Source organism: Pleurodeles waltl, chromosome 6, assembly GCF_031143425.1.
Source record: "Pleurodeles waltl isolate 20211129_DDA chromosome 6, aPleWal1.hap1.20221129, whole genome shotgun sequence".
Lineage (NCBI taxonomy): Eukaryota > Metazoa > Chordata > Amphibia > Caudata > Salamandridae > Pleurodeles > Pleurodeles waltl.
The window spans coordinates 1,407,623,897-1,407,637,270 of NC_090445.1; the positions used below are offsets into that span (position 1 = coordinate 1,407,623,897).

Sequence of the window (13,374 nt, forward strand, 5' to 3'; positions counted from 1 at the left end):
TTAGAAAGTAACAAAATGAGGAGGTTAATTTTGTCCTAGAAATTATGGCTAGTGCTTTAGAGAGAAACATTAGGACACGTTTTAAGTGATTTCTCAAATATCTTCCCCTTTTATTCATTAAAACATACTAACATGCAGACTGAAACATGTACTTTCAAACACCAGCAGCAGACCACCAGTTACCTCCCTGGTGATCAGCAGCTTTACTACAGTGTTCTAATGAGCAAATAGAGTGCTAAAATTCTGAATTAATGACTAAAGCACATCTGAACTCCATCTTGATGGAAGTGAAGTGGTAAACCGAAAGCATTTTCTAATGAGGATACTGCAATAAATTAGGAAGCTTCATAACAAATGAGTATCCCAAGATGGCCACCAGAGAAGACAAAAAGAGCCCAAATGTAGAACAAATATCACCTAAATGCTGGCCAAGTATAGCCCAATGTCAGTGTGTGCAAAACACTTCCTATGGGATTTATATTGTGGCGGACAGGATATCCTTCACCTTTCTGACAGAGTAACTTGTCTGCCAAGATCTAAATCAGGCCCTTAATTTTTATTGTTTTTTTTTGCAGTTTTGTATAGCGCGGACTACCCAAAGGTATTGGAGTGCTTTACATGAGCATCAGTTACATTACACAAGTACACATTCATTTTGGTTTTAGGAATGGAGAGATTAAGGGGGTAATTCTGACCCTGGCGGTCATGGACCGCCAGGGCCAACGACCGCGGGAGCACCGCCAACAGGCTGGCGGTGGTCCCATGGGCATTCTGACCGCGGCGGTACAGCTGCGGTCAGAAACGGGAAACCGGCGGTGTCCCGCCGGTTTCCCGCTGCCCAAAGGAATCCTCCATGGCGGCGCTGCAGGCAGCGCCGCCATGGGGATTCCGACCCCCTTACCGCCAGCCTGGCTCTGGCGGTTTTGACCGCCAGAACCTGGCTGGTGGTAACGGGTGTCGTGGGGCCCCTGGGGGCCCCTGCAGTGCCCATGCCAATGGCATGGGCACTGCAGGGGCCCCCTAACAGGGCCCCACCAAGATTTTCAGTGTCTGCCAAGCAGACACTAAAAATTGCGACGGGTGCAACTGCACCCGTCGCACCCCTTCCACTCCGCCGGCTCCATTCGGTTCGGTCTTCTGGCGGTTCCCGCCAGGCGGGCGGCTTCCGCCGCCTGCGGAGGTCAGAATGACCCCCTAAGTGATTTTCCCAGAATCACAGGATGTCGAGCTGACGCCAAAACTCAAACCTGGTTCCCCAGTTGCAGATCCTGCACCTGTGGCCATATTGCCACATCGTCTCCCCTTAGTGCAGCAAGTAATCAAGTGATCAAATGGATAGAAAAACTAAAGATAGCAAATAATTTAAGTGTTTGTTGCTGTTTTAGAACTCAGGACAAATGTCTGTATTTTAGTTTTTTAGACCACTGACCATAATTTCTATGAGAATAAGACACTCTCATTTTGATAATTTCTAAAGTAAATGCTTTAGATATTACAGTTTTGATTACATAAAGATGACATCAGGAGTGCCACACTTTTGTAATGAATATAGAATGTTAGTGATCTAATTGTTCATTAGAATACAGTGGGGAGGCAGAGGTAAAGGGCAAGGACTCGCATAAATGAGGACTGGGAGGCGGGTGCAGAGGTAACAAGTTGACCACGCCAGCTAGGCAGGAGGGGCAGTGGGAGCACAACGGACCATGGAAAGCAGGTCAAAGGGGGCAGGGACAACAAACCAACCATGCAGGACAGGCAAGAGAGGCTGTGTCAATATAACAGACCATTAAAGGCAGAAATGAAGAGGCAGTGGCAGTACAACCATACATGCCAACAAAACCGATTCAAGCAGAAGACTGCTGCTGTTTTTAAACCCAAAGTGGCTTTATTTTATCTGTCTCCTGCCTAATATCACCTCTTTTTCAATGTAAGCCAATGGGGAAAATCAATTCCCCAAGTTTTTATTTTTCAAAATCTCCCTCTAACCAAGTTCAAAATGTTGGCAAGTATGGTACATTGGATCACAAAGGGCAGGAGGAATGGGGTGGGGACATGCACTTGGATAACAGAGGGCAGGAGGGAGATGGACAGGGGCACCAAACTGACCTTACAGAGCAGGCATCAGAGATTGCAGCAGCACAATACACCACACAGGGCAAGTGGGATAGCAGTGCGGCACAATGGACCATAGAAAGCCATAGGGAGGGGAAAGGGCCATGCATATGGACAAAAGAGAGCAGAGGATAAAGAGGCAATGGCTGCAAGCTGACAATACTGGACCGACAGGAGCGCCAGTTGCAGCATTACGGACCATTAAGGGCAGGAGGGAGGGGGCAGGGGCACAACAATGGACCAGACAAGGCAGGAGGAATGGAATAGGTGCCTGAACATGGAAAATGGAGGTCAGGGAGCAAGGGGGTCATGAGCAGCAAGCTGACCCTGAAGGGCAGGTGGGATGGGCACTGGAAGCACAACATACCATGGAGGGCAACAGTGAGACTATAATGGGATACACACAGAAAACGGAGGGAAGGTACAAGAGGGTCAGGGGCAGCAAGCTGAGCTCACAATGCAAGTTGGAAGGGCTGTGGCAACACAAAACACCATGCATGGCAAGTGGGAGGGTTGGCGGCAGCACAACAGCCGTGGTGGGCAAGTGGGAGTGGGCAGAGGCATGCATAAAGGACCATTGAGTACAGAAGAGAGGGGTAGGGGCCAGACATAGACAAGAGAGGACAGGTTAAAGGGATTCACAACAAACCAACCAGTGCAGGCAGGAAGAGCAATTGCAGCACAACTGAGCATGTAGGGCAGAAGAGAGTGGCAGCAAAATGGACCATGGAGGATAGCAGTAAAGGGATAGGTGCATGGCACTCAAACAGGCACGTTGACAGTGACAAGGACAGGTGGCAGACATCTGATCATGCTGAGCAGGTGCGAGGCGGCAGTGGCAGCTCAAAAGAACACTCAGAGTAGATAGGAGGAGCAGTGGCAGGTCCATGGAACATGGTGAGCATGCACTCAGACATTGGAGGGCGGGGGAAAGAGGGTAGGGGCAGCAAGCTAAGCACAGTGGCTAAGTTTGAGAAAAATGATGGGGCATAGAATTGGGCAAAGGAGAGCAGGGGGAGTGGGCGGGACCTCAAGCTAAATAGAGGGCAGTGACAGCACATTGGACCATATAGGGTAGGAGGGAGGGGGCTGGTGCATGGACTTGGACAGCAGAGGGTGGGGAAGAGGTGGATGAGGCAGCAAGCTAACTGTTCAGGGCAGTCGGGAAGGGCAGTGGCAGAACAACAGCCACACAGGACTGTAATGAGGGAGCAGGTGCATGGACTTGGACAATGGATGGCAAGGGTGAGGGGGGCAGGTGCAGCAAGAATGGGTGGGTACAATGCGGCCACCCCCCATATGTGCATTGCAATAGGCATCTTACATAACGTTAAAAAACCTAGAAAATCACTGGGAAAAACAAACATTGCATGGCTGTTATAGTTAGGAAATAGAATGAAGACACCTTATAAATTCACATGAAAAAACAAATGTTACAGGGACATTATAGTTAGGTTCAGATTTTACAAGCACAAAGCCATATGAATTCAGCTGTTTTAATTAAAGCTATTTCAAGTAACTATAACTCATGCCTTAAGGTAATTATAACTCGTGCCATCGCCATGCACTGCTAATTACCCCAGATATTACATCACTCATGACACTTTCTCTGACATCATTGATAATAGTACTGTAACCTTTGCTGTAAAGTTATTGATGCTAATACTGTGCACTGTGAGGGCACAAGTTATAGTTACCTTGGAGCATGATTTATAGTTACTTAAAATAACTCAAACTTTAACAGCCTAATTTCTATGGTTTTGTGCGTGTAAGATCTGAACCTAACTATAGCGTACCTGTAACCTTTGTCTTTTTTAGTGAAAAAAAAAAAAATATATATATATATATATATACATATATATATATATATATATATATTTATGTGTGTGTGTGTGTGTATATATAATTAGGGCCTAATGCTCATAGACAAAGCGTTTTTTGTTTTGGCAATAACTTTGCCGCTGTTTGACAACTATTCAACAGTAACAGTAATTTGCCACTCACTTCAGCTGCTGCCGAGAAAATGGCGTCCCAAATTATTTTCCCCATGCAATTTCCTATAGGGATTTTGAACACTACTACAGCCCAACCCACTGAACGGAATTATACCAAAAATGTCAGAAAGCTAGATTGTGGTCCTGAAAGATCACTCTTTGTGATTTGGTGTAACTCTCTTCAGTAGTTAGGAATGAATAAATTAAAAGGAAATAGATAAGGCTAGGGACGTGGCTCCCTTTTGGATCCACCTGCGGCAGATAGGAGGATCCTGGGCAAAGGAAGGCCTTGATTGGCTGGCCACAACCTGAGAGGAAAGGTGTGGACACCACTTTGTTTTTCACATCGGCCCAGGGGACGAAAAAATAATAAAAAACTGACATAAGGGGTCAGGGTACAGGTATCTTGACCACATAGGAGAGATAAAGAGTTGCCTCAGGGACTCTTCATGAACAAAAAATTGACAATTTAGTTTTTCGGCCAGGCTGTGGATCTGTAGATTAACCACGGGTCTCAGCATAGCCCCCCAGTGTAAATTTGCTACCGATACGGAGTCTAATGGAAAAAAACATCCACTCACACACTCACTCACGAACCCCGAGTGGGGTAACGCTGGGGGGTTGGCTGCACACAGAGAGTTCAGCGCAGGGCCAGGTCGCAGGCCACATCGTGCACCCAACGCCCCGCTGTGTTAAAAAACTACAGAAATGCACTGAAAAGAAACAAAGGTGAGAGGGACATTATAGTTAGATATTAGCATTTAAAAACCTTAGAAATTCACTAAAAAAAGCAAAGTTTAGAGGAATGTTATAGTTGGGTTCAGAATGTACGCGCACAAAACCATAGGAATATAGCTGTTAGAGTAATTTCAAGTAACTATAACTCATGCCCTAGGGTAACTATAACTCGCTCCCTCTCCGTGCACAGCTAATTAACCAACATATTACAACACCCCTAACACCTTATATGACATTATTGATAATATCTCGTCAACATTTGCTGTAAAATTATTGATGAGAAAACCTTGCATGGTGGGGGAGCAAGTTATAGTTAGTAACTTTAGGGAATGAGTTCTAGTTACTTGAAATAATACTAACTGTAATAGCTGCATTTGTATGGTTTTGTGCCTGTGACGTCTGAACCTTTGTTTTTTAGTGTGTGTGTATATATACAGTATATATTTGTAAAAAGCTCAGGCATTAAAACATTGAAAAAATTTAAGAAATGGAGCACATGAACCAGCACTGCGTCACATATTGAGAAATGGGACCCTCAGAGTGCAACATCTGATTATGTGAGCTGAATATATGTTGATACAAATTGCATTGAGGTCTCTTGGTAGTGATGGGAAGCATTGTCACTTGACAACTTTGCATTTTCAAGAGGGGAGTGAAAATTACAGTGTATTCTGCAACACTCTTTTGATCCAAGGGTTTATGGTTCATGTAGACCTTAGACAGCAATTGCATCTAACTCAAAGTAATGTACTGCTTGGATCTTCAGATCCTGAAATTATGGCACAAGAACTGCTGTTATACTGTGTTTACCGCTTTGAAACCAAACCACTGGTAGCAAGACTTCATACTTTCAGTGCTTAGGGACAACAGAGGTATGAAGAGCTATATAAAAATAATTGATTAGATGTTAGTGATTCAGAACAATGCAGTTTGTGTTTTTTCTGGTATTCTGTAGCATTCAGATCTCTGGATTCTTGGGTGAAAGTTCTATCTTTGTTTCTTTGCTTACACAGACCTGGAAGATATGTCCATCCTGATCCTGAAAACCCAGGGTCCTAAAGCCTTCTTCAAAGCACACCAGGTGCTTCTTCACGTTTCACCGCCTGACTCCGAAAAACTGGGTGTGTTTCACCAGACTGGTGAGTAGGACACACAACCGCACCAGCCCTTGGTAATTGTGGCCCAGCTGCCCTAAACGGGTAGGTCCGAGTCAAAACACCACCTTTCTCAAAATCATTTTGGTGATCCTAAACTGTCAATTTTCAGTTCCAGTTTCAATATTATTGTCAGTTACTTAAACTAGAGCAATATACAATATACCGCTGTGGGCATTTAATAGTACCTACAGTAAGATGAATGGAGTAACTATCCACAACTGAAAACATTAAAATGAATAGCATTGCATCTGTATTCATTCTCGGGCTTAATGAAACTACAGTTGATTTGCGGTCCTTAATAACTTGTTAGTATAATCAAATTATTTTACCAACTTGCGGTTAGTTATCTGCTAGGCTCATTCAGGTAACACACTGCTGCATGCTATGGTTTTCAATCCCTGCACAGCTGAAAAGGCATTAACTTGAACAGCTGACAAAAGCATATAATATTTGAAAGACTCTCACGGTATCTCCTCGAATATTTGGCATATCCCGCTGCCGGGCTATCCGCTAAGTAAAACAAGCATTGTCTAAAAGCTTATTTTTTATCGTAAATACATTAATGATAACTGTGTTTCACGGCAGTGTAAGGGACTACCTTTTGCACTGCTGTGCACATTCTATATGGATCCCAAAGCTTCTCTTTATTTGGTCCACTGGATCTCTCCTGATAGTTAGAAAGAAACATAAAGCTTAGCTGTTCTAACTAGCTTAGTTGTGATCTCCCAAGCAACAACTTTCTGTTCTGTCCGAGGACACTGTTACGGGTGAGATGCACGGGTTACAAATTCAAATAACATACCAAGAGCAAACGGCTGTCACTCACAGTCATCCAAGCAAACAGTTGAAATGGGCTGACCTTCTGTCCCACCTTGTATGCTGTGGTCAGTGGAACCAAAATGTGAACGGCCTAACAGCAGACTAATGCATAAAGATGGCAGCCTGAAAGCCCTGTATGTAAGTACGTATAATGTATATTTCTCTTAAAAACACTAGGGGGGTTATTACAACTTTGGAGGAGGTGTTAATCCGTCCCAAATGTGACGGATATACCACCAGCCGTATTACGAGTTCCATAGAATATAATGGACTCGCAATACGGCTGGTGGTATATCCGTCACTTTACTGTCACTTTTGGGACGGATTAACACCTCCTCCAAAGTTGTAATAACCCCCCTAAGGTCTTGGTTAATAGCAAACATAACGATTACCTAAGAATTATTGCTGTGCTTGACCAAATAGCTTGAGGGTTTGCTGAAAACAAATGAAGGAGGAAAAATTTGCTGAGTGCTGCCCACCAGAGTAGGATTGGATTCCCGATTAAGCTTGGGTGAAATCGTATGGCGTCTGTTAACAATATATTTGATTTTGTTATACTTCAGCATTAATGCCCATGCAGTACTCAGTTGTAAATTTAGCAACAACTGAAGAAGGTTATATTTCATTGAGTTCTCAACCTTGAACTAGGGCATTGGGCAGTATCAGTTGTAGCCCATAATTAATCTTTCCTTGATTTTTTTGTCAGCAGATGCTGGTGCAAAGCAATATTTAATCCAAGTGCATACTATCACTAATTCCTTAGATAATCCAAACTACAATCACATCTGGCTATGTTTTATATTAATAGCAAGTGAAAATACAGATTTAAATAAAATACTGTGGTGTGTGCATAAAAAACTGGTGAATAATTCAAAAAAATGCTTCACGTGCATACACAAAGAGGGAGCCCTTTTTGCTTTTATAACCCTGAAATACGCTGCGTGATGTGGCATGCCAGGATAATTTAAACTTTAGCTTAAAAACTCAATGATCATAAATGTAACTTGCTAAACAACCTTTGTGATAACCCTTCTCATCCAAGGACGTACCAAGAACAATATAAGGGGAAGCATACTGCACATGCTGGACACTTAGGGCCATATTTATACTTTTTGACGCAAAACTGCACCGGCGCAGTTTTACATCAAAAATAGTACCGCCGGCTAACGCCATTTTGGTGTGCCGTGCGGGCATCAAATTTAAACTTTGACGCACGGCGGCGCAAACCACAGGTGGGAGTCATTTATTTTGCCGCACACCGCAGCGTCAAGTCGTAAAGCAAAATGACGTTAACGCGGCGGAAATGACTGTGGGTCGATTTACGACCCCGCAAACCGGATATGCAGCGTTTTTTGATGCAACAGCGTAAAAAAAAAACACGAACACAGACATTTCAGCAGAGGAGAGCCAAAATGGATCCCAGATGCCACTACAGCCCCCAGGAAGATGACAACAGACCAGGAGCCAGCCAGGAGGACCAACATAAGAACCAGGACACTTTTAAGAAGGAAAGAAAGTTTTGCTTCAGTGCAGAGGAGCAGGACATTCTGGTGAAAGAGCTGACGGAACACCAGCACCAACTGTTTGTCACCTCTAAATTGCCAATTAGTAGGAGAGAGGCTATATGGCAACAAATTGTCGACAGGATCAACAGTGTGGCAGAAGTACAAAGAACAGTCATCGAGTGCAAGAAACGCTGGCATGACTGCAAGCGCAGGACAAAGGAAAAGATGCCCAGGAACAGGAAGGCAGCACTGCAGACTGGAGGTGGACGTTCAGCACACTAGGAGGCCCTGGACCACATGGGGGAGATGGTAGCAGCCGTCATCCCTGAGGAGATAGTCACAGGGATTCAAGGACAGGACAGCGCAGACTACCAGGAGACAACGCACATGCAGGGTAAGTCGCATGGGGAATTAAAATGCACTAATGGTAACTGCCAGCGGGGGAATACCAACCACAAAATGCATGGGAGTTAACATATACATGGAGTGGCATGGGTAAAGGGGGATGGCATGGGGGCATGGCCTGCACAGACAGAAGCTGGGGCACACCATTACACTACACCAACAACAGTCTCATGGGGGCATGCTGCCATGCCAACGATGGAGCAAAGGGAAAGCCACGCCAGGAGGGAAGGGCACAACGTCAAACTGACATCCCGGCACACGTCAACCACCTTACCCCCTACATTAACTAGGGCCCTATTAACAACCTCTAGCCATACCGACAACTGGAATGTAACTGCGACAACAGTTGCCACTACCACCTCCGCTCTGTGTGCAGCTCAAGTAGCCAATGGCAGTAACCTCCCCATGGATCATACACACCTAAATTAGAGGGTTGAGGATGACATCTTCAACAATCCCCTGAAAAAAGACAAAGGCCCCAGTACTGTCAAATGTCAATGCCCATAGTTGTTGCAAACATCAGCCAATGTCAACAACAATAGGAGCTACACAGCACTAAGGACATACCCATGCTACATATGTCAGGGCCCATCCTGTGCCTGGGTCACAATGTAACATCCCAAATGTCAAACTGCTCAGACAACACCATTGTGGGGGAGGACACATGTAACTGGTTACTGAAATACACCTGCACAGTTAGAGGAGGAAATAGGACACTGATTCGATTATCAGGGCAATCCAATGTACCACACATTCCCAACATCAGCTGTACACATTACCAATGCCAACATCCATATTGTGCCATAACATTGCTATGCATAGGATATGCTACCTGTCAACTACATTTAAATGGATGTGAAAGATCAGAGACTGTGGCAGGTCCAGATTGTTAAGTGTGCTGCCAATGCCATCAGAACACCCACAGCCAGTGAAAGGTCTCACCATGAGAATGGATGTACACGGACGGTTGAGTAGGACAAGAAGGTGGCAATTCACTATTTGGCCTAAAACAAGGCTAGAGGATATGATGCAGAGAAGTCCAATAACTTAATACTATACATGTGACATGCAGGTGGGCCATAGGCCTGGGAGAATGCCCATCTGAAAGACTGGAGCAATAAACACGAAACAAGATCACAATGTGAATTCAACACAAGGCAGGCATGTCACATCACTAATGCCACAACAAAGACACACTAATTGTACCCCGTTTCATTGCAGAGGACAATGGATCTCCTGCGGATATGCCTGTCTCAGAATACCCTGATGACATGGATGACGAGATGATAAACATTTCCCAGGAGACCATCCAAGAGGTCCTTGGAACCCTCCAGACCCCACCTTCAGTCACAAAGAGGAGCACAGAACAAGCAGCCATCGCAGAGGACCCACCCACCACCCCAATTGTAAGACCTGCCAGCTCCAATACAGCTGAGGACTCAGACGACACAGGCACCATCTTTGAGCGAACTGTAGTCGGAGTACAGAGGGAGCTGGCCAAGGAGGTGCGTGTAGGGATGCAAACTATGGCAGCCAGCCTTGAGGGGGTGCGTTTGTGCATGATGTCAACTGAAGAACAGGCACCAGCTTTGCAAGGGCGAACAACTATCTTGCAGGAAGTAGAAAAAAGGCTGAAGGAAATCAGCACAGCTGTAATACAGTTGACCCAACACCTAAAACAGCAATCCTGTCAACACGTGCACAAATGCAAAACTGAACCACTCAGGGCCGACCTGGCTGCCTACCATTGTGATGTGGCTGCTATTCTCAAGAACCAGCAGATCCTCCTTGCTGCAGTACTGCCCTTAAGACCTTCACAGGTAGCAGCGACCGGGATGTCTGACTCCACGTCTTCCTACACTGAGGTGTATGTTGCCCCTTCACAACCACCACCAACAAGGACAGAGGAGGCGACCCACACATCAGAAAAAGACATGGAACAGATCACTTTCACATGGAAAAGTACCCGGAAGCACTAGTCCCTGCCACATGGCCAACTATTACCAAGGTCCTGCGCTTTGTAACATGCCAGTATTACAACAACTCTACTTAATGACTGTTCTGCTTACCACTGTATATCTTGTCAGCCTGCCCAGTGATTGTCTCTCTCTTACTCATTAGCAAATCCTGTCCCTCTGCACTGTCTGAATCATCACCCCAGCATGTCAAAAGCATTTCCTTAACCCCTTGTGTAGGATCACAATGTAAGGTGTCACTATAATGGACTCACAATCATGGACAATGTACATGTAGCACTACAGCACTTTTCAATAAGTAGCACTTACACAACAAATCTGTCTCTTGGTAATGTGACATATCAACTGTGCAGTAGATAACTGAAATGTGCCTACTGTCAAATTACGTAGCTTGTCAATACAACTGTCCTGATATTATGAAGTCAGATAAACCTGCACAGTGGCCATGATTGCATCATACTCTGCCCTTCCTGAGGGACATATCTGATGCAGTGAGAAACCATACACCATCATGCTGTGTTGGACAGAATAATACTTCCTCAAGGGATATCTAAGCCATCAAATAGTGGCCTCAAAATATTGTCATCATGCAATACTAACACATATAACTGTGCACACAAATCTATGCAAACACTACAAAAACTGCCTGAATGAAGCTGTCTGAGTTTACATCCAAATAGGTGATCATGCTGAACTGCGTCACAAATGATGTATGTGAGTCATGAAGACAAGAATACAAGAGTGCTTACGAGAACTCATCTTATAAGGGTGTCCTTGATCATCACACTGCAGTCAGACATAAAACAATTCCCCCAATACCAAGTCGAGAAGCACTGTTTGTGACTTAGAAAACATACTTATCGACAGAAACACGTTGGAATCCATTTAAACTGTGATTGGTGGTTGCAACGAATGGAGGAAACTTTGCAAGGTAGCCCTGGGCTAGCTGCCAATCTTACAGCTCAGTTTGGATTTGTTTGTAGCACAGCACACAAATGTAATAGAACAACATTCATGTACACTAATTCCAAGGCCATGATCAAGTAGCATTTAACACATAGGGGGTTATTCTAACTTTGGAGGAGGTGTTAATCCGTCCCAAAAGTGACGGAAAAGTGACGGATTTACCACCAGCCGTATTACGAGTCCATTATATCCTATGGAACTCGTAATACGGCTGGTGGTATATCCGTCACTTTACCGTCACTTTTGGGACGGATTAACACTCCTCCAAAGTTAGAATAACCCCCATAGTGTTAAGGGTTAACTATATATTTATTAAATGCTAATCACAGAAGAGGAAACTGAGGGAAAAGTCTTACCTACCCTAATCTACCCTGACTACTCATTACCCACAACTGTCCCTAACTAACCTAAGCTAAACTTACTTATCACATGTAACGAAACGTTCTAAACATCAACCCCCACCCCCTTTATGAGACAGGACACATGGAGCACAACACATACTAACCTAAACACATACTATACTATCCCAAACAAATATATATTTTTTTGTATTTATTTTTTTTATAATTTTTTTATTTTTTATTAAACACACAAGAACCCCAACATAGCCCCCACCCACCCACCCACCCACCCACACACTTAATAAGTAAAAATATAAAGAATCAGGACCCCCCACCCACTAACACTAACTAAACTAACAGCCTATACTAACCTAACACCCTAAGCCCCCTAAGCCCACTAAGTATAAGAACAAGGAAAGAGGAGGGAGGGGAGGGAATAAAGTCCATTGTTACAACAGTCTAGAGGTTGGCCCTCTGGAGGGTCCTCTTTATGGACTTCACACGCCTGTTAATGTGGCCAACATCCCGGCTCAGATTGCTTAACTTCCGCAACACACGGTCCATCTTCCGTTCCATGTCGTGGAATGCTGCAGGGTCAACTGATGGAGCTGGGGCAGTCTGGGTACCGGTGGAGGAGGTCTGTGCGCGTTTGGAGCCAAGGCCAGTGGGCTGTCCTGCACCTGTTGCAATGCTGGGGCCTGGAAGTGCGGCAGATGTAGGGACAACAGTCCCAGCTGTTGGTGGGGCCACCTGGCTTGAAGTGGTGGTCATGCTGGTGGTGGCTGTGGTGGGCAAAGTAGGGCCACCCTGTGGAAAGGCCCTCCATGCCCCGGATGCCCGTTCATGGTGATATCGACGGGCCATCCACCTGAACCCCGACTCTACCAGCAGGATGTGCTGGTATCTCATGGCCCGCCGCTGGAACTCACGGACCTGGTCTGGAGTCATGTTTGCAGCTGTGAAGACAAATTTTACATTAGGAACTGCATTGTATGAAATGGCACAAGAAGTCAATCAGACAATACATCTTCTGAACTTGTGACAGCTCATATCACAATACAGATCATTGAATGTCCCTGAGTAAGTACATGGCAGGCCAGCCTACAAAGTTCACATCACACATAGCACATCAAAAACCTACAAGATGGGTAACAACTGGCATTGACTTGCCATCTGAGTTCTGCCACTAATCAGCTAACAATCATGCTGCATATCCTCTGCTAATACCTGGGCTACAAATGTCAGCGTACGTAATGCAAAACAATAGCCACATGGTCTGCAATTTTTAACAGGACTTGCCAGTATAGTACCCATGTGCCATACCTGAGTGTGTATACTAGGTTCCGACCAAACAGTCACTT

General features: G+C 44.9%; 1 protein-coding gene across 1 annotated transcript in view; it reads left to right on the top strand.

Annotated features, from left to right (window-relative positions):
* The window catches only part of LOC138300898 (protein-arginine deiminase type-3-like), a 624,978-nt gene that overhangs the window by 288,814 nt on the left and 322,790 nt on the right, over window positions 1–13,374 (top strand). The window contains exon 6 of the mRNA XM_069240758.1: window positions 5,858–5,983. Within this exon, the coding sequence (XP_069096859.1) occupies window positions 5,858–5,983 (126 nt within the window). The remainder of the gene's footprint in view (window positions 1–5,857; window positions 5,984–13,374) is intronic.